We start from the raw sequence: 19,034 nt of genomic DNA, 5'->3' as shown, positions 1-19,034 counted from the left end.
TCCGTACAGGCCTCATACAGGGGGACTCACTGAGGGTCTGGAGAGCGGTCACCCTTGCACACACTCTCTCACACAGCTGCCCTGTGTTTCTGGCTGAGCGAGGGGCTGTGCGGTTTCCTGGCCTTTGCATGGGTTCCTCCCCTGCCCTGACACCGCCCCACCCCCCGCCCCTGGCTCTGCCTCCCTGAGCCAGCAGGGTCCTAGCACAGCGTGATGGCGAGTGTCCCCCTGCCATCTTCACAGCGCCCGGCCTGGGATGAGCAAGCAGCCCGTAGGGCCGGTCCCCGGAGAGGTGGCCAAGTGCAGGGAGATCAAAAGTATGTGTCCCGGGATGTTACCTAACCTCTCCTCCTGGAGAACCAAGCGCAGCTATAACTCAGTCCACTGTGTTATACCCCGAACAGCCAACCCCCCTCCCGGGACCCACGGCTTGTGTGTCTGAGTGTGGGCATGTGGCTTGTGTGTGTCTGCGTGTGCCAATGAGAGGAGCGTGTGCAGGTCTGGGCCAGGGTGCAATGAGGAGGCTGGCCCGGAGGGTCTCAGAGCCCTTGACTCTGGCCGTTGGAATCCCCTTCCTGGGCGCAGGTCCTCGGCAGGATCCCCTTGTTCAAAGGGCCCCACACTGGACTCAGTGCTCTGTGGTCACTGTCTCGAAGTTCTTTTTATTTTTTTAAAATTGAAGTGTAGATGACTTATGACTTACAATGTCGTGTTAGTCTCGGGTATATAGCAAAGTGATTCAGTGACTCGTATACATAAATGAATATATATATATGCATTTCAGGCTCTTTCCATTATAGTATATTACAAGATACTGAGTATAGTTACCTGATTTTTACAGTAGGTCCTTATTGTTTACTAATTCTGTACATAGTAGTATGTATCTGTTAATCCCAAGCTCTTAATTTATCCCTCCTCCTTCCCCTTTGGTAACCATAAGTTTGTTTTCTATGTCATTTCTGTTTTGTAAATAAGTGATACCCACAATGAAGTATCACCTCACACCAGTCAGATGGCCATCATCAAAATGTGTACAAATAATAAATGCTGGAGAAGGTGTGGAGAAAAGGGAACCCTCTGACAGTATTGGTGGGGATGTAAATTGGTGCAGCCACTGTGGAGAACAGTTCGGTGATTCCTCAAAAAGCCAAAAATAGAACTATCATACAATCTAGCAATTCCACTCCTGTGTACATATCTGGGAAAATATCATAATTCAAAAAGCTGCATGCACCCCAGTGTTCATTGCAGCACTGTTTACAAAGGCCAAAACATGGAAGCAACCCAAATATCCATTGACAAAGTGGATAAAGAAGATGTGATGTGTATACAGACATATACACATATATACAAAATGGAATATTACTCAGCCTTTAAAAAGAATGAGATCATGTCACTTACAGTGACCTGGATGGACCTAGAGATGATCGTACGAACTGAAGTGAGTCAGGCAAAGACGAATATCATGTGACGTCACTCACAAATGAAATCTAGGAAAAGATACATGCTGAAATCCTTAGGCATTTTGTCTTTGCATTGTGACTTTTTCTTAATATGTATCTATTTTATTGAAGTATGGTCGACGTACAGTGTTTCAGTGCACAGGAAGGTGATTCAGTTATACGGATACACATAAATTATTTTTGAAATTATTTTCCATTATAGGTTATTTAAGATACTGACTCAGTGAAACTGGAAGGGACTGGGGAGCATGTGTGAGCAGAGGAAATGGGGATCGTGCCGCCCTGTCCTGGCCGCCAAGTTCCCACCGGGCATTCGTGATGCAGGGGGCGGAGGATCGCAGGGGTCCGCAGCACCCGGGGGCGGAGTCGCACTCAGAGCAAGGAGGATGCGGGTACCTGTGTTTGGAAGCTGTTCACCTGCCCTGAAAACAATGGCCTGGAGGGTAGTGGGCGATCAGGCGCCCACAGCTCCATTCCCCGCCACCCTGCCTTCCTCAGCAGCAGCCTGTCCTTCAAACATGGGGCACGAAGCGCAACGCAAACAGCTGAGTCAGCTTTGCGCAGTATTTCCACTGAGCCGGCGAGGATGAAACATAGGTGCAGGTCTGAGCTACGAAATACGAATTGTGCAATTTTAGTGACTATGTGTTGTGGATTAAATGCTCTCATGAAAGTGAAAGAGGCCTTCCTAGGTGGCTCAGGTGGTAAAGAATCTGCCCCAAAAGCAAGAGACCCAGGTTCAATCCCTAGGTTAGGAAGATCCCTTGGAGGAGGAAATGGCAACTCACTCCAGGATTCTTGCCTAGGAAATCCTATGAACAGAGAAGCCTGGTGGGCTACAGTCCCTGGGGTCCCAAAGAGTCGGAGACGACTCAGCCACCAACACACATTTGAAAGTGAAAGAGGGCTTCCCTGGTGGCTCAGATGGTAAAGAATCTGCCTGCAAAGAAGGAGACCCGGGTTTGACCCCTGGATTGGGATGACCCCCTGGAGAAGGGTACGTCAGTGCTTCTGTGTTACGAAGTAAATGCTCTTATGGGTACATGCATGCTAGGTCACTGCGGTTGTGTTCGACTCTTTTGTGACCTTATAGACGGTAGCCCGCCAGGCTCCTCTGTCCGTGGGATTCTCCAGGCAAAAATACTGGAGTGGGTTGCCATGCCCTCCTCCAGGGGATCTTCCCAACCGAGGGATCAAACCTGTGCCTCTTATATCTCCTGCATTGGCAGGTGGGTTCTTTACCACCTGTGAAACCCCAAGTGCTCTGATACTTGCATTTAAAACTGGAAAAATGAATGGTAAACATGCTTAAAATTTGAAAAGGTCAACTTTATCAGTCAACTTGACAGGGCTGTGGGGTGTCCAGTCATTTGGCCAAACATGATTCCAGAGTCTGTGGGGTGGATGAGGGTAACAATGGAATCTGAATGCACTAAGAAAAGCAGATTGCTCTCCCAATGTGGGCGAGCCTTGTCGGATCAGTTGGGGGCCTGACCAGGATGTAAGGGATGGAGGGAGGGAGAATCCACTCGCTCTGCCTGACTGTCTTGGGGCTGGAATATCCATCTTCTGCCTTCAGAATACTCACACTCACACCAGGACTTACTCCATCAGCTCTCCTGGGTCTTGAGCCTTCGGATTTGGACTAGAACTTGACACATGACTGGCTCTCCTGGTCTCTGGCTTGCCCGTGGTAAATTGTGGACTTCTCAGCCTCCATGATCACATAAGCCAGTTCCTTAGAGTTAAATCTCTCTCCCTCTCTCCCCTTGGCTTTATTTCTCTGGAGAACCCGGATAACACACAATTCAAAACGCTAATTTTTCTTTACTGATAATGACATTAAGTAACAAATAAACAGCACAAGCTGAGGTGCCAGCAGAAGAAAGGAAACAGCCTGTTATTTTGCACCTTAACTCCGGGAGACAGTGAAGGACAGGGAAGCAGAGAGTCGGACACGACTGAGCGACGGAACAACAGCTGGCACGAAGCTTCCTGCATTTTGAACAAAGGGTTCTGCATTTTCCTTTTGCTCCGGGCCCCGCAGATGACCCAGCTGGCAAAACTGCTGGTCCTTTCTTCCTTGGCTGCAGGTCGCCAGGTACGTGGGGAATCTGGGAGCCTCTGTCTGGTCACAGAGGCCCAGCTGGCTGAGGAAGGTGGAACTCCAGGTCTCAGAGACCGCGGTCTCACCAACAGCCCTTTGAGCTCTGAGTCTGCCCCTGACTGGCCCGGAGAGACTGCATTGTTGTCAGCATCATTATCACCACCTCCCTCCCCCAGGACTGTCAAGTTAATTTTTTAAAGAAATAGTATTGCTATCACTATTTTTAAAGATTCATTCACTCATTTTACTTTGGGCTGCACTGGGTCCTTCCGGCCGCACGCAGGCTTTCTCTAGCTGTGGTGAGCGAGGGCTGCCCTTCATTGTGGTGTGGGGGCTTCTCACTGCAGGCGGTTCTCTGGTTGTGGAACAAGGGCCCTAGGGTGCTTGGGCTTCAGTAGTTGCAGCCCACAGGCTTCAGTCCTTGTGGCACACGGGCTTAGCAGCCCCACGGCATGTGGGATCTTCCCAGACCAGGGACTGAACCCGTGTCCTCTGCAATGGCAGGCGGACCAACAGGGAAGTCCTAAAAATGATGATTTGGCTGCATCGTGCCACATACAGGATCTTAGAACCCACGCCCTCTGCATCGCGGCCATGAAATTTTAACCAGTGGACCACGGAGGAAGTCCCAAGACCGTCAAATTTAGAAAAACAAACAACCTAGGATGTCCAGTTAAATTTGAACTTCAGATAAACAATGAATAATATTTTTTAGTATAAGTATATCCATGCATTATTTGGTACATACTTTTACTAAAACATTATTTGTTGCTTGCCTGAAATTCAAATTAACTGATGTCCTTTATTCAGCAACCCCATTCCCTTTCTCCCTTTCAAATGTTTGTTTTCTCAGCACCACCCCACACCAAACCCTCCCAGCGTCCCCACCTCCCACCCCTGGGTCTGGTCCAGGACTCCCCATCTCCACCCAGAACCCCTCTCTGCCCTGATCTCTGGGTTCCTCCTCGCTACAGCCACTGTTTTTGCTGTTTTAAACCCTATTTTTCTGTCATAAGAGCAATACATGTTCACTACAGAAAAATCACAGGCTCCAGACAAGCACCAAGAAGAAAGTAAGAAAACACTCATAATCTCGCCCACACAGAGACAGCTACTGTGAATTCCTCGGGGGAGATTTTTCCAGAGCTGCATGTGTGTGTTTCTCTGCAGATATTAAAAAAAAAAAGAGCCCAATTCAGACCCACTGTCCTATAAGAGCATCGTGTTCCTGTCGCTGCAGAGGGAAGAAACGGTCTGCGTGGGGAGGGTCAAGGTCTTGGATCATTTAGCCACTGAGAGAGACTCTGTACAGCCTGACGTTAGACCCCAGGGTGAGGGAGGCCGGTGGTGAAAGCTGCTTTCCAGTCCACAGCCCTGTCTCTCACGTCTAGGGCCGCTATCACCAAGCACCGAAGACTGAAGGCTTTAAATGGCAGGAATCTCTGCTCCTGACAGTTCTGAAGGCTGTCAGTCTGAGACGAAGGTTCTCAGCTGAGCTGGTTTCTCCTGAGGCCTCTCTTCTCGGCTTTATGATGGACATCTTTCTCCATCCTCACGTGGTCGTCCCTCTGGGCGTGTCTGTGTCCCGACTTCCTCTTCTCATAAGGACACCGGTCAGATCGGAAGAGGGCCCACCCCAATGACCCCGTGCTAACTTGAGTCAGTGTAAGTCGCTCAGCCATGTCTGACTCTTTGCAGCCCCATGGCCTGTAGCCCGCCAGGCTCCTCTGTCCATGGGATTCTCCAGGCAAGAATACCGGAGCAGGTTGCCATTTTCTTCTCCAGGGGATCTCCCCGACCCAGGGATTAAACCCGGGTCTCCTATGTTGCAGGTGGATTCTTTACTGTTTGAGCCACCAGGGAAGCCCATACTCACTTATAACCTCTTTAAAGATCCTGTCTTCAAATAAGGTCACATTCTGAGGGACTAGGGCCAGGACTTGAGCATATGACTTTCGGTGGTCGACACAATTCAGCGCATAACACACTGGGCCAACCTGCTTCACCCATGCCAAGTCTCAATGTCTCCATCACTGAAATGGGGTAATGACTGAACAACTCCTGAGCCTGTGCTCTAGAGCCTGGGAGCCGTAACTATGGGAGCCTGAGCACCCTAGAGCGTGTGCTCTGCAACAAGAGAGTCCGCCGCAGCAGCCCCTGCAACTAGCGAGGAGCCCTGCTCTCTGCAACTAGAGAAAAGCCACAGGGCAACGAAGACCCAGCATCGCCCAATAAATAAATATTCTTTTTTAAAGAGGGAGATGAGGATGACCAGAGCAAATAATTCTGATGAAGCCCTTAGCCCAGTGCCTGGCCCCTAGATCAAACACACAGATGTCACTTCTCCCTGTGGTACATGTGGGTAGTCCCACCTCTGGGAAGGTCACTTCTCTGCAGATGGATGCCTGGGCAATATAAACAGGAAGCCATGGACCTGTTGGTACTTACCTAGCACTTTGCCCAACAGTTTATTTCCGTCCAGTAAATACCAAGAGGTATTGTGTTCTGAACACAATTTGCACTTTTTAGGCCTGCGTGGCTCTGCACTGGCAGTACCCTCCACCAAGGATGTCCTTCCTTCCTTGTCTTCCTGGAGGAGGCATTTGTGTCTTCAAGGGAGTAAGTAAGACCCTCTAGAACTCTTATCATGGCCGCCCCCCCCCCCCACTGCTTAGGGCTAAACGGTAAGCTAAGCTGACATGGGCCTTGAAAGTACTAATGATGAGGAGGCTGGTGATGGTTAGATGACTGTCTCCTTCCCCTCCTCCCCACTCCTCTGAGCATTCCTTGAAGGCAGAGATGAGTTCCTTCTGGGGGCGGGAAGGGGGGCACTCAGACATCCGGACGGTGCCTGGCACCAGTTACTCTGCAGGCAGAGACCTGCTCAGACTAGACGGATGGCCAGGCCGAGGATGCCAGGATAGGAAATGGCATGGAAACTGTGGGGGCGGGTGGGGTGATCACCGAACACGCCGCAGCGTGATCTTGATGACAGCGCTGTGGAGACTAGAGCTGAGGACGTGCTTGGCTAGGGCCGTCAGCAGGTGAAGTGGAGACTGGAAGGAGGCACACGAAACAGTCCACAGGGGCGGTCCCGAGGAGGAGGGCCTGGGGCGCTTGGGGGTGGCTGTCGAACCTTTCCAAACATTCTGGATCCCTCAGGAGAGCCACACTTCACACCAGCCACTCTGCAGGTGCCTGTCTGTACGCGCGTGCACACACGCACACGCACACGCACACGCACACGCACAAAGGTTTCAGGAAGCCACAGTTAACTTAGATGACGTGAATGTGGGTATTTACATTGCGTGTCTTCCATTTCAGTTCTTCAGGATGCCTGACTTGATCTGGTAAGTTGATTTCATGAGCCGCTGCTGGGATCTGAAATGCAGTGTGAGACCGCTTGCTCTAAGCAAGCCTGACACTTTGTGCTCTGTGTCCCCCTGTATTTAAAATTTAATATTGAAAATGCATTTATGTCTTATCTTCATAGTTTTCAGTTCAAAATAAGGAAGAGAGAGAGAGCACTGGGAAAATACAAAACAATAAAATCAAATAGGTTTTCGGGAAGGCAGTTTAGCAAAATGTGGCAAAACAGAACAGACGTGCGTGTGTCTAGCAATTTCACTCTAAGAAATGTGCTTATGGGGCAGAGGGGTGTAGAGCCCTGAGCACCTCATGAAGAATGTTTATAAAATGAAACAATATCCCTGACACCTGGGGCACCCATGGAGCCATCCTTGGCCTGAGGTCACCCAATACGCATTTACTGACGTGGAAAGGGGCAGGGATCGTGGAGAGAGAGGTGCCAGGGTGTCAAAAGTTAATGGCAGCCTATAGAAGAATAATCCTTCGCTGGCTTTACAAGGGTGGGTGAATGGGAGAGGCAAGTGAGAAAGTGCACACACCGAGAGGTTACCTAGGGTTGGCTGTCTCAGGACTTCTCTGTTTTTGGCAATGAGCGCGCGTTCTTTTTGTAAGGGGAGATTTTAAAGGAAATGGGAGAAAAGAAAGGAACCAGAAAAGGAGGGAAGGGAAGAGCGAGAAAGAAACGGAAAGATGAGGGGGAGGAAGGGAGACAGGGAGGCCAGAGAAAAGAGAAAGGAGGAAGGGGTGGACGCTGGGGCGCCCAGGAGAGGCGGGCGCGCCAGGCCGCGCGGGCCGAGGCAGGAGCCGCAGGTCCCAGCGCCGCGCGCTCGGGGTTTTGGTGCCAGAAGCCGGAGGAGGCTCGGAGGGGAGCGCGCAGCGCCTCCAACTAGACCCCCAGGTGGAGGACTGGGACCGGCAGCGACTCCGGCCCCCGGGGGTGGCCTTGCGGCGGCTCCGCGCCGTCCGGGGTCTCCCTGCGCTTCCTCCCGGCTGTGCGCGCCGGAGTTCACCCGGCAACCCCGCCGCTGGCTCAGTATTCATCTTGGAAGTTTCGGGGTGAGACGAAGAGCGCGGGAGGAGGGGGATGGGAGGAGATGCAGAAACACCATCTGTGCCAATTTCTTCTTGTTTCTTAAAAGTAGCTTTTTCAATGTAAATACTTTTAAAGCAAAAAAAAAAAAAAATCCCAGCTCAAGGCGTCAGTTTCAGAAAGTTTCACGGAGAAGCGGCGTGGGGGCTGGGCGCGGGACTGGAGGCGGCGTAGGTGGAGCTGGGGCTCCGTCCTGCCGCCAGCCTGCTTGGACCCTCGGTCCCGCAGACCACCCCGCCCCCCGCCCCGACCTGCCCCGGCTCCCCCTTCACATGCGCGCGCACTTTGACCCAGGCGCTCACAGAAACCGCCCCCCGCCCATCCCCGCCTCCCCATCCCGGGCTCGGGACTGTCCTGGGTCTCCGGGGTGAGGAAGTGCGGCGGCTCGGCTCCCCCGATTCCTGGTCCCCGGGCTCCCGCCTCAGCTCTCCTTTCTCTGTTTCTCCCGCCCCCCAACCCACTGTTCTGCTCAAGGCGTCACCGGCACTTGGAGGTGGAGACCAGCTAACCTCGCGCTCCCGGCATCGTCCTCACCTAGCGAGCAACACGCGAGCGGGGGGTGCGTGGGTGGCTGGGGGCAGGGACTGCGAGGGGGCGCCTGGCCCGGAATGAGGGGGGCGGGGGGCCTCTGTGCCAAACGCCAAGACCCCCGCCTCTCCCAGCCTGGGTGCCGGCCACCGCCATCCCTCTTTCGTCTCTCTCGGCTCGGCCACCTCGCTCTCCTCCGCTTCCCAGCCCTGAGCGCCTTGGAGGGGTGGTGATGAGGTTTGGCTCGAACTTGGGGAAGCGGAGGAGGGGGTGTTCTGGGCGGGGGGGCGGCCTCCAGCCACCCCCGCCCCGCGGTAGGAGCTGCTGCTGGAGTGATGGCGCTGCAGGCCGCCTCTCCTTCCCCGGTCTCCCCGCCCTCCCCCACCTTGCGCTTTTCCATGGCGCCTGCTGGGGGGACCCCCACAGCAGACCGGCGGGGATCGGAGGGGTGGGGGAGACGATTTTGCGGGTTTGAGGAGCGCGCGAGGGAGCAAGGAGGTGCTGGAAGTGGCTTAGGGAGGAGCCAGGTGTGCTGAAGCGCCCGTGGTGGGCGTGAGACCAGCCCAACCTGGTCCAAAGCCCCCGGGCCCTGCCTCGCTCCGTATCCCCCGCCTCCACACCGACGGTCGCCGGGAGAAGTTAGATGGGCGGCTGCAGGGTCAGCTGTCACAGCTTGCGTGCGCGCGCGCACGCGCGCGCGCGCGGCAGCAAGTGCGGGCCTCGCCGCCTCTCCCGCCTCCCTGGGGACCCCGCCGGGCTCCGCATCTCCGCTCTTCCCACCACCTCGGGTCCCCCACCCCGGGCCTGTGCTCATCCCGGGCGTCGGCACAGACCCCCTTTCCTTCTTCATTCCCCTCCAGCACCCCCGCTGGCGGAGGTTCTTTCTCTCCACCCTTCCCCCTAGGGTCACTATGGGGACGCGAGGGAGAGATTTGTGTTTAATTCTTGCCGCTATTCAGAGGGAAGAAAAAAATAAAGGGACCAAAGGCAACCCGAAAGCAATTTACTTCAAGCCTTTATTATTGTAGTGTAAAAGAAGTTTATATACAGGGAACGTTTCCAGCAAAACACTCACTAAATAGCCTTCACACCAGGGCCCCCCCACTTCCGGCCCCGCAGTCAGCAGCTCTGTCTGGGAGACCCCTCTTTCGGGGTTCCCAGGCTCGCCCCTCATCTTTATTCTCCGGACTCCGCCACTCGAACCCCGGGTCGCAGGAGCCCCGGCCCCTTCCCTCTGCCCCGGGAGCCGCGAACCCCGCCTCCTAAGCGGTCTGTCTTTGTCCCTAAGCAGTCCCTCAACCTCCCTCTCCCACCCCGTTGATGTGGTTTCCTCATGGAAATCCAGAGCACTTTCCCCTCTTGTCTTAGGTGCTGCTGCGAGCCTCCTGCAAATCAGAACCAGCTCGTGGTCGAGGCCAGTTAGAGACAGCTCGTCATCAGCAGTGGGGCTCGTAAGCACCCAAACTAAGAGGGGGAAATAACCCTGCCCACCCTTCCCCACCCCAAGCATCCTCCCCCAAGGCAGCAACGAGACACAGACACAGAAAGCAGCAGGGTGTCCCTTCCCCGCGCGCGTGCGTGGGCGCGCGCGACAGGTGTGGGTGCCAGGCAACTAAGGCGAGCGGCTCGCGCTGCTGGAACCCAGCTGCGCCCAGGGCGCGCGGGCGCAGCCTAAATCTCTTTGCGCCGGGCCAGCGCGCCTGCTTAAAGGCACGCTGGCTCTTCTCTTCTGGGGAGGGCGTGTGAGAGCCGTGGCAGGGGGCCTCTGCGAGCACAAGTCCAGGGGCACACAGGCAAGGGCGGCGCTGCCTCCACCCTCAGAAGGGGATTTAGAACAAGCCAAGCAAGTACAGGCGAGGGACAGTCGAAAGCAGAGTCTCGGGAGGTGGAAGGGAGCCTTCAGGTGGCTTGGCTGAGAGGGCAGACTCAGACGGCGATGCATGGCTCAGCTCAGCTGTGTCACTGGGCCCACTCCAAGCCTGTCTGGGAGTTGTTTGCACGTGGGCTTCGAAGGCTCGAAGGCATGGCCCGCCAAGTTCAGTCACGTGTCCATCGGTTGTTTACACTCGACGGGGCTGCGGGCCGTGCAGCTGCTCATCATAGCGCTCCAGCCAGGTGCGCAGCTCGGAGACCTGGTAGCCGTCGGGGCCGCGGCCGCCCTGGTACATAATGGTGCCACTCTGGATGATGTAGAGACGCTCGAAGTAGGCGCCGTAGGCCGAGCTGCTGGAGTTGGTCATCGTGTCGAGCACGAGAGCGCATTCCGGAGCCCCTTGCTGCAGCACGCGCGCGGCGCTGACCCGGTCCTCCAGGCTTCGGTGCTGCGGGATGCTGTAGGGAGAGTCTGTGGTGACCCAGCCGTCGGAAGGGTGCGCTTCCTCGATGTAGATGATGAGGAAGTCGACGTCGCGCTGATACTTGGTGACCAGGCGCTGGAAGGCGCTCATGCGCGCCATGAACGGTGGTCAGGTGCAGCTACCGAAGTTGAGCACCAGCGGGCGGTTTCCTCGGGCGTAGTCGAGGATGTGCTGGTTCTGGAAGCCGTCGGGCAGGACCACCTCAGAGTTAGGCGCCGGCCCCCCTTCATGCGCCTGCTTGAAGAAATCCAACTTCTGGCCGTGCCAGACGGCCCTCAGCGACGCCAAGGTGCACAGGCGGTTGTCATCGGACACGCAGACAGGCGGGTCGTCGGGGGGCACCTCTTCGCCGTCGCTGTTGAGCTCCACTTCGATTTCCGGCTGACCACGGCGTCGACGGCCCAGTAAATGCTTGCGGATGCAGAGGAAGTCTAGAAGCCAGAGCATGAAGGCCGTGCCCAGGAAGCGCGGGAAGAGCACGAGGCACGAGGCCGTCTGGGCGCAGAGCCTCAGGGAGTGAAGCAGCAGGGAGCGCAGCATGGTGGCGGCGCCCCCCAAAGCCCCCCGACCTTCCCCACCACCCACCGCGGGGCGGCCTGGCGAGGCATCTGGACTTCGGCTGTGCAGAGAGCTCAATTTATAGCCGAGGCGTCAATTGGCGGGAGACTCCACCTCCGGCCGGGACCCGCCCCCTTGCAACTTGAGCCCGAAGGGATCACCCCGCGGCGCGGCCAGGGCCTTAGAAATCACCGGCCGAGGGCGAGCACCAGCGGCTGGAAGGCGGGGCGGCCCGGCCCGGAGGCCAGAGGGGCGGGGCTGGGCCCCGAAGCCCGCTCGCCCGGACGGGCGATCAAGACCTCGGCGGCGGCGCGGGTCAGACAGCTGGACCAGGGACCCGGGAGTCCGCGGCGGAGGTCCTCCGGCTAGCGCAGGCACCAAGCTGGCCCCGATCCCGGCGTCCCGGCCCCGGCCCGCGCGCGCCCCTCGCCGCGCACCTGAGCGGAGATCCCCGGCGGACAGCCGCGCCGCGCCGGAGCTCCGGTTCGCTTCCCGCGCGCCGCCGCCAACGCCGCCCCCGCCGCTGCTGCTCGTGCGGGGCCGCTGCCCAGGTGCCGCCGGAGCCTGGGTCGGCGGCCGCCGCTTCGCTGGTCCCGGCTCCCGCCCCGCCGGGGACGCCGGCCCGCAAGGAGGCAACTTTGGGCCCCCGCCGCTTGCCGCGTTCGCCCGCGGGCGCCGCTCGCCTCCCGGAGCCCGCCCGCCTCCCGCGCGCGCTCACACTCGCGCCTCGCACACGGCCGCCCCCCGCACCGCCCCGCCACGCACACCGCGCTCGGCGCCCCCCGCCATCGCCCGAGGCCGCCGCGCGCCGCGCGGGCCGTGCCCGCCCCGTCCCATAGCGCCCCAGCTCTGCGCCGCAGCTCTCGGGTCAGCGGCCTCCGGTTCCCGGCGGGGAGGTGCGGAGGGCAGGGCTAGCGGGCGGGTTGGCGACCGGCGTCAGAAACGCGGAGGCCCGGGGAAGGCAGCGCCGTCCTTGCGCCCCAGCAGAGCTGGGAGCGCTCTGGGCGCTGGGCGCGGCGGGCGCGGGGCGGCGGGCGCGGGGCGGCGGCGGCCCCGGGCGGCTCTCCCACTAGGGGTAGCTGTTGCCTGAACGCCGGAGCGCTCCCCTCTCGCCGCTCGCCTCGGCCGGCGCAGCCCCGGCCGCTGGGCGCACCCGTCCCGTGCGTCCCCGGACGTCGCTCTCTGCCCCGGGAACGTCGGGACTGGAGCGCCCGCGCTGAGCCACCTTCACCGACCCAGAGCGCTGCGGCTCGACTCACCGCGGAGACGCTGGGACGCGGGGAAGTGCGTACTCTCAACGGGGAATGTGTGTGGAGGCTGTTAGGGGTGCGGGGTAACTCCCCAACTCCATGGGGGCCCTGGTCGGCTCTGCCGCCGCGTCCGAGATCCTCTGATGACTCGCTGCGCGCGGCGCGGGGCCGGCGACTTGGGGCGGCGGGGCGCGGAGTACCTTGACCTGGGGGGTCCCCGAAGCTGGGAGCCAGGTCGCCTCGTCTCGGGCCTCCTTGACCCCCGGGGCGAGGCCTGAACCGGGTCGGGAGCGATCTTGACGCCGGGGGAGTCCAGCCCGCCTGGGACGCTCTCGCGGTCGCGTGGACTCGTCTGGGGCGGCGGTGGCTGAGCCCGAGTCCGGCGCCGCCACCGCCGGCGTCCCGTGCGCTCGCTACCCGCCCGGGGACCGGCCGCCTAACTTCTTCCTGGGACGGACACAGCGCTCGCATCCTGGGCAGAGGTGGAAGCTCGCTGATCCGGATCCGGCGAGGGCACCGCTCTCGGCGGCGGCGGCGGCGGCGGCTAGGGAACAAGTCTCTGGGAGTCAACCTAGGGCACCGAGCCCCAACCCAGGACCCGGCGGGCCCCAGCGGGCGCGGAGAGAGATGCGCGTCTCGGGCAGAGGTCCTCTTCTCCGGTTTTCGCGACCCTGGCGGGACCCTCTGCCCTGCAAACTCCCACCTGGGACCGCGGCTCCGGCAGGTCGAGACCCGGAGTGGAAGGCAGGCCAGGGCCCTGAAGGTAGACCCTTTTCTCTTTCTCCCAGCCAGGCGATGCCGCCTGGGGCGGCGGCGTTGGGTGCTGCAGAGCCCGGGAACTTCCCACCCAGAGGAAAGGCCGCCTCATCCCGGTCCCCGCTGTTCACGCCCCCGGCACTGCCCATCAGCACCGTGGGCAGGGGTCTTTAGGTGAGTTAGAGGATTCTTCCTGATCCCCAAACCTGGATTGGGGGAGTCCCCCTTGCATGCTCCCCCACCCCCCGCAGAGCATCTCTGAGCTGGCGAATCGGTGGTTCCTTGACTTATTTTTTGCTGGGCCGGGGAGTCGGGGTCGTGGCTGGAGGGGAGAAGAGAAGAGAAGCTTTCTACTTGGCTAGTCTCTGAAGGACGTTCTGGGGCCCTGAGTTTGCCCGCTCCTGGGCAGGGGTCATGGGAGTCCCAACTTTTGTTGGACAGACTCTCCAGTCCTGATTCCTTAATTTCTGGGAGGTGGCAGTCTCAGACCTGTGCCCTGTCCCCACCGCACATACACAGGAACCGGGCCAGGGCCATGGGGCTGTCCTCCCTACCCCCTTCCCACATTTAGTCTCAAAAAATCAAAAAGCCGACGCTGCTGCCCCAGGCCACAGGGACATCGCCTGGCTGGGAGGGCCTTTGGCGCCGCCTGGGATGAGGTGGTGGTGGCAGGGGTGTGGGGAAGGAGTGGCCTGGAGCACAGGTAAGCCTGGTTCCCTCCGGAGCCTCTGGGGGCAGCCCAGGGAGACCACTGGCCCATAGGCCCTCTGGCCCCAGGGAGGCTCGGGTGAGCTGTGCTTGGCCTCAGGACTGTCGGCGTCCTGGCGGATCTGCTCCTGTTCCTCGGGCCAGCCGGCTCCACCCCGCGTTTTGGGATTCCAGGACATCCGACCATCCGGCTCCCACAGCCCCTTGTGCAGGTGAGGACAGTCCGAGCTCCAAGTGGCCTTTGGGACGCAGGCCCCGTGCAGAGACTCTTGCTTCTCTGTCTCTGCCCGGCCCTCCCTCCCTCTCTTCCGCCTCCTAAACCCTTTTCCCTCCCAAGCAGCCCCTGCCCCCTTCCCCGCCTCCCCAGGCCGCTTCCTCCCAGCTGCCCACGTCTTGTCCTGACTTGCCCTCACCTGAGGCCAAGTCTTACCTGGGACCTGGAAGATCCAGGCCTCAGGCCCTGGGGGACCAGAGTTGGAGCCTGGGCTGTGCCCACGCCAGTGGGCTGGCTGGGCCGACCGCCTCCTTCCTTCCTGCCTGCCCTGCGGCAGCTCCAGCAGGGGGCGGGCCGGGGAAAGAAAGGGAAGGACAAGTTGGCCTGGGTCTCCTGGGTGTCCAGGAGCAACTTGGATTGGGGGAGGGGGTTGGGCAGGTGGCTGGGGCCCCTGGGTAGAGCAGGGAGGGCGTCACTGCTCCCCAGAAACCTTGCTCCCCAGACCATCCTCTCTGGCCCCTCCCCCATACTGCCCTGTGTGGGTGGCGGGAGAGGGGCCTCCTGGCCTGTGTCTCCCTCCAGGTAATGAAGCTCCCAGCTGCCAGATAGATGGATGCTGAGACTCCCCGTGGGGCGCTCAGGGGCCCCCCTGCAGGAGGGCCCCCCTGGGGCTTCAGCGGGGAGCAGGGGCAGCTAGCACACCTGGCCAAGCATGTCGAAGAGCAACAGGTGTGTCCTGGCCGTGAGCTTGCCCAGAGGCCTCAGCGCTCCCTCTCCCCAGCCCCCTCCCCAGGCCTCCTGGGGCCCTGGGGGAATCCCAGCCGCTCTCTTGCCTCTGAGCCTCCGTGCATGCTGTTCCCTCTGCCTCCTCCCTCCCCTGGGACCCGGGGGCCTTCTCCTTGGCCTGCACCTCCCCCTGGGTCCAGCCTGCCCCACCCCCACCGTCTCCCTCCTTGTGGCAGAGGCCCGGGCACCTCTCACCACTGTTCTCTTGTCAGCTGCTGCCCAGACCCTGCCTCTCCCAGGCCGGCCCAGCCAGGATCCTCTGCAGCTACGATCCTGCCCCCCACCCCCCTGCGTCCCCAAGGAATCCAATAAAGCTTTGTGAAACCACCTTCCCGAATGCAGTGTGGACTCATTGGAAACATCTAACTTCCAAACATTTCATCCTGTCCTTCTGCACGATGGTGGACAGCCCTAAGCGAGGTAGGGTGTGTCCGCGGCCGGGCAGACTGAGGTCTTCAAGGACCTGGGACTGGGCGGGAGAGCACACAGTCCCTGGGAGCTCCCCTTCGGGTAGAGTGTCTGGTGAATCCACCCCCACCGCATCCCCCTGGCTGCTGACCCTCCTGGGAGTCCTCTCAGGGACCCGAGAGCCCCATCGGGGGGCAGGGCTCACCCTTTGCTTTTGCTTCAAGGACCGTTTCTTCTTTCTGACTCGACCTCTTCCAACTCCCGCTCGGTTCGGCTCAACAGGGTGGATGCGCCGCTGGTGGGCGGTGGCTGCGGGCTCAGCGGTCTCCGGGCTTAGGGGTTTTAGAGGTGTCCTTGGCCCAGCAGGTCTCTGTCCATCTTCACAGGACATGCTCTGGCCGGGCACCCTCCCGGGAGCTGCCGGCGAGGCTCTGGGGTGGTTGGCCGCCTGGGAGCTCGGCCAGGAGAGCTTGTTGGGGCCTCCGGGCCTGCATGGAGCTGGTGTTGGCAGCATTCCTGAGCCGGGGGAGGTCTGAGGCTCCCGGCCAAAGAGAGGGGAAGGCCTGGAGGTGAGGCCCTGGCTACCTAGTGGGTGACCTGGGCGTGTCCCGCCCTCCCTCTGGCCTCATCATACATTGCATGGGGATTGGGTGGCTGCTTTCCACGCCTTTCCTGTGCTACGCCTCCACGATCCCAGAAGATTCAAGGAGGGCCTATAGGTCCTTCCCTGGATGCTGCTCTGGGGCTGGGGTCTCAGTATGCTCTGGGGCTGTCGACAGCCCCCTGCTCGATGGAACCTGCTCCCGGCCTGTCTTTCGCCTGCCCCTTTCTGGCCCCAGCTCTGGGGCCTTGTATGTGGGCCCAGTCCTACCTCTCAGACCCAGCCTGGCTCTGACTTGCTCCTGCCCTGAGCGCAGACACAACTAAGCATTCTGCAAGCCTCCTGGTGCCAGACTGGGCCCCTGCAGAGGGCGGGTGACTCCTTTCCCGAGGCCTGTATGGGAGGCTGCCCGTGGGCGCGGCCTGCCTGGGGCTGGAGGGATGTCGGATGCTCAGTCATTAATATGGAAGGCAAACTCTGCTCTGAGCCCTCCAGCGGGCTGGAGAGCCATCTTTGGGCCACTCTGTCCTGTCCATCTCTTACTCTCTCTGGAAGACGGTAGGGCACAGTCAGCCAGTGCACTGGCGCCCTAAATCGCTTTCTTCTATGACTCTCTTTCCTCGACTGAGAGGTGTGCCTGATGCCGTGACCGCGTTGTAGTTGCCCTGTTCTTTATGCCAGGCAGTGGCCACTCTACACGAGGGCACGTGTGGGTGTATCTATTTATACCCAGCCTTGTTCTGAAGTGCTCTTCAAGCCTCTTGCAGGAAGCCGTGGAATAGCAGGGGGCGCCACAGAGGAGAAGAAAAAGTGGAACCGAGAGGAAGGACCTGTTCCCCCCTGGGGACCCAGGGCCACCCCAGCAGCCTCCACGTGGGCCACAGACCCATTGTGCCTCCAGTATCCTGGTAGTTAGACCTGATGGCTGTGATTCCCAATGTCCAGAGGACAAAATGACTGTCCAGCTGCCCGAGATGGGCAGCTGTGGGTGTGCCTGCACTGGACACATGCCAGTAGGACCGTCTCTGAGGCCAGTCAGCCTCCGTCTCTGAACCTGGGGTCACCATGGTGCAGAAACCCAGGGCTCTGCACAGAGAAAATGCCACTGCGCTCACGGCTGCCAGTGTGTTGGAGCTCAGCAGAGAGGGGCCCTCGCCTGGCGTTGCTGAGGCTGAGAGATGGCCAATAAAGCGGTGAGGGTCTCAGCTCTGCTGTCTGGTGAGGGTGCCCTCCTGAACTGCATTGACCCCTTACCCCACCCCCAAACCCTTGTCCACCCTAGGCTCCCAGTGGGCTCCCAGTGAATCAGGCTTGGTGTTTACCTTTCAGGAGCCCCCAAGCCTGGCCAGGCCCCTGGAAAGAGTAGGCGTGCTCCAGGGAAAGGCCCCTAGTCTTCAGTGAGATCTTTTGGAGCTGGTGGGAGACAGGAAGGCTCAGGGAAAGGAGGGTCTATGCAACTCTGTGTCCCAGCAGCCTCCGTGTGTGTCACTCTACTACGGTCAAGTTGTGTGATCTTGGGCAAGTCACTTGAATTCTCCGTGCCTCCATCTCGTCATCTGTGAAATGCGCAGATCATTCAACCCCACCATGTAAGGAGGTTGTTATTGTTGTTCAGTTGCTCAGTTGTGCCCAACTCTTTGCAACTCCATGGACTGCAGCACACCAGGATTTCCTGTTCTTCACTATCTCCCGGAGTTTGCTCAAACTCATGTCCATTGAGTCAGTGATGCCATCCAACCATCTCATTCTCTGTTGTCCCCTTCTCCTCCTGCCCTCAATCTTTGCCAGCATCAGGATCTTTTCCAATGAGTCAGTTTTTCACATCAGATGGCCAGAGTATTGGAGCTTCAGCTTCAGCACCAGATCTTCCAATCGATATTCAGTGTTTATTTCCTTTAGGATGGACTGGTTTGATCTCCCTGTTGTCCAAGGGACTCTCATGAGTCTTCTCCAACACCACAATTCAAAAGCATCAATTCTTCGGCACTCTGCCTTCTTTATGGTCCAACTCTCACATCTGTACATGACTACTGGAAAAACTATAGCTTTGACTATATGCAACTTTTATTACCCCCATTTTATAGATGAGAAAACTGAGGCTCAAAGAAATGATTTGCCTAAAGACACAGAACTAGTGTCTGATTTCAGAACTCACCCTCACTAGTTAATGAGAGATGCTCAGTGATTAATGGGGTGACACTGGGGGCAGAATGGGGCGTGGGGAGGTTGGGAGAAGGGCTTGGAGGTAACCTGGCTACTCAGAGGGATGGGAATTCTGGGGAAGGGGAGTCTGCCTCGTTCTTTGGGAACACGCCGAGTTGGAGGTGTCTGCAGGTCTCAGGAGAAGATTCGTGCACTAGGCCAGGATCGGGGGCAGCAGAGGGCTGGGCCTCGGCATTGTGGGCATAATAAAGCTTTGCTTTTGGAATTTCACACTGTTGGGGAAAGATGGTTGCTGACAAGCCACGGTCTCGAAGCCAGCTAACCCTGCATCGAGAGGGCTGGGTGCTGGGATGCTGGCCCCTGGCCAGTGAAAACACTTCTCTGAGGACGGCGTCTCCAGGGCCCTCGGGTGGTGGCAGGTGTGGATACCCATAGCCAAGGCTGTCCCTGTAAGACCGAGCCCTTCCATCCAACAGGTCACTTGACCTTTGGGATCTCTGGGATCTCACACACTTGATTCAAATCCTGGCTCCACTTCCTGTAGGCTGTGTGGCACTGGGCACATTCCTGGCCCTCTCTGAGCTCATCTGTGAATGAGGGTGCTGGTACCCTCTGCTTGGGGGTTGACGGAGAGCCCGGAAGGCGTGAATGAGGCGTGCCTGGCACACAGGGGCCG

General features: G+C 58.9%; 1 protein-coding gene and 1 long non-coding RNA gene across 2 annotated transcripts; one reads left to right on the top strand and one right to left on the bottom strand.

The window, feature by feature from the left end:
• Positions 9,573 to 11,518, bottom strand: DIO3 (deiodinase, iodothyronine, type III). The gene has a single exon (XM_005709569.2). It carries the CDS (start codon positions 11,452 to 11,454, stop codon positions 11,023 to 11,025), a length of 432 nt encoding a protein of 143 aa, XP_005709626.3. The 5' UTR covers positions 11,455 to 11,518; the 3' UTR covers positions 9,573 to 11,022.
• On the top strand, positions 11,453 to 15,513 carry LOC102169338. Its single transcript, XR_001919828.1, has 7 exons — positions 11,453 to 11,473; positions 11,558 to 12,433; positions 12,572 to 12,756; positions 13,185 to 13,368; positions 13,511 to 13,652; positions 14,361 to 15,129; positions 15,399 to 15,513. It is a non-coding gene; the product is annotated as a basic proline-rich protein (long non-coding RNA).

Source organism: Capra hircus, chromosome 21 (assembly GCF_001704415.2).
Source record: "Capra hircus breed San Clemente chromosome 21, ASM170441v1, whole genome shotgun sequence".
Classification (NCBI taxonomy): domain Eukaryota; kingdom Metazoa; phylum Chordata; class Mammalia; order Artiodactyla; family Bovidae; genus Capra; species Capra hircus.
The sequence above is the reverse complement of the archived record's forward strand: the minus strand, read 5'-3'. Positions and strand labels throughout refer to the sequence as shown.

Coding starts and splice junctions, on each gene's coding strand:
- DIO3 (XM_005709569.2), bottom strand. CDS start 11,454: ATGCTGCGCTCCCTGCTGCTTCACTCCCTGAGGCTCTGCGCCCAGACG.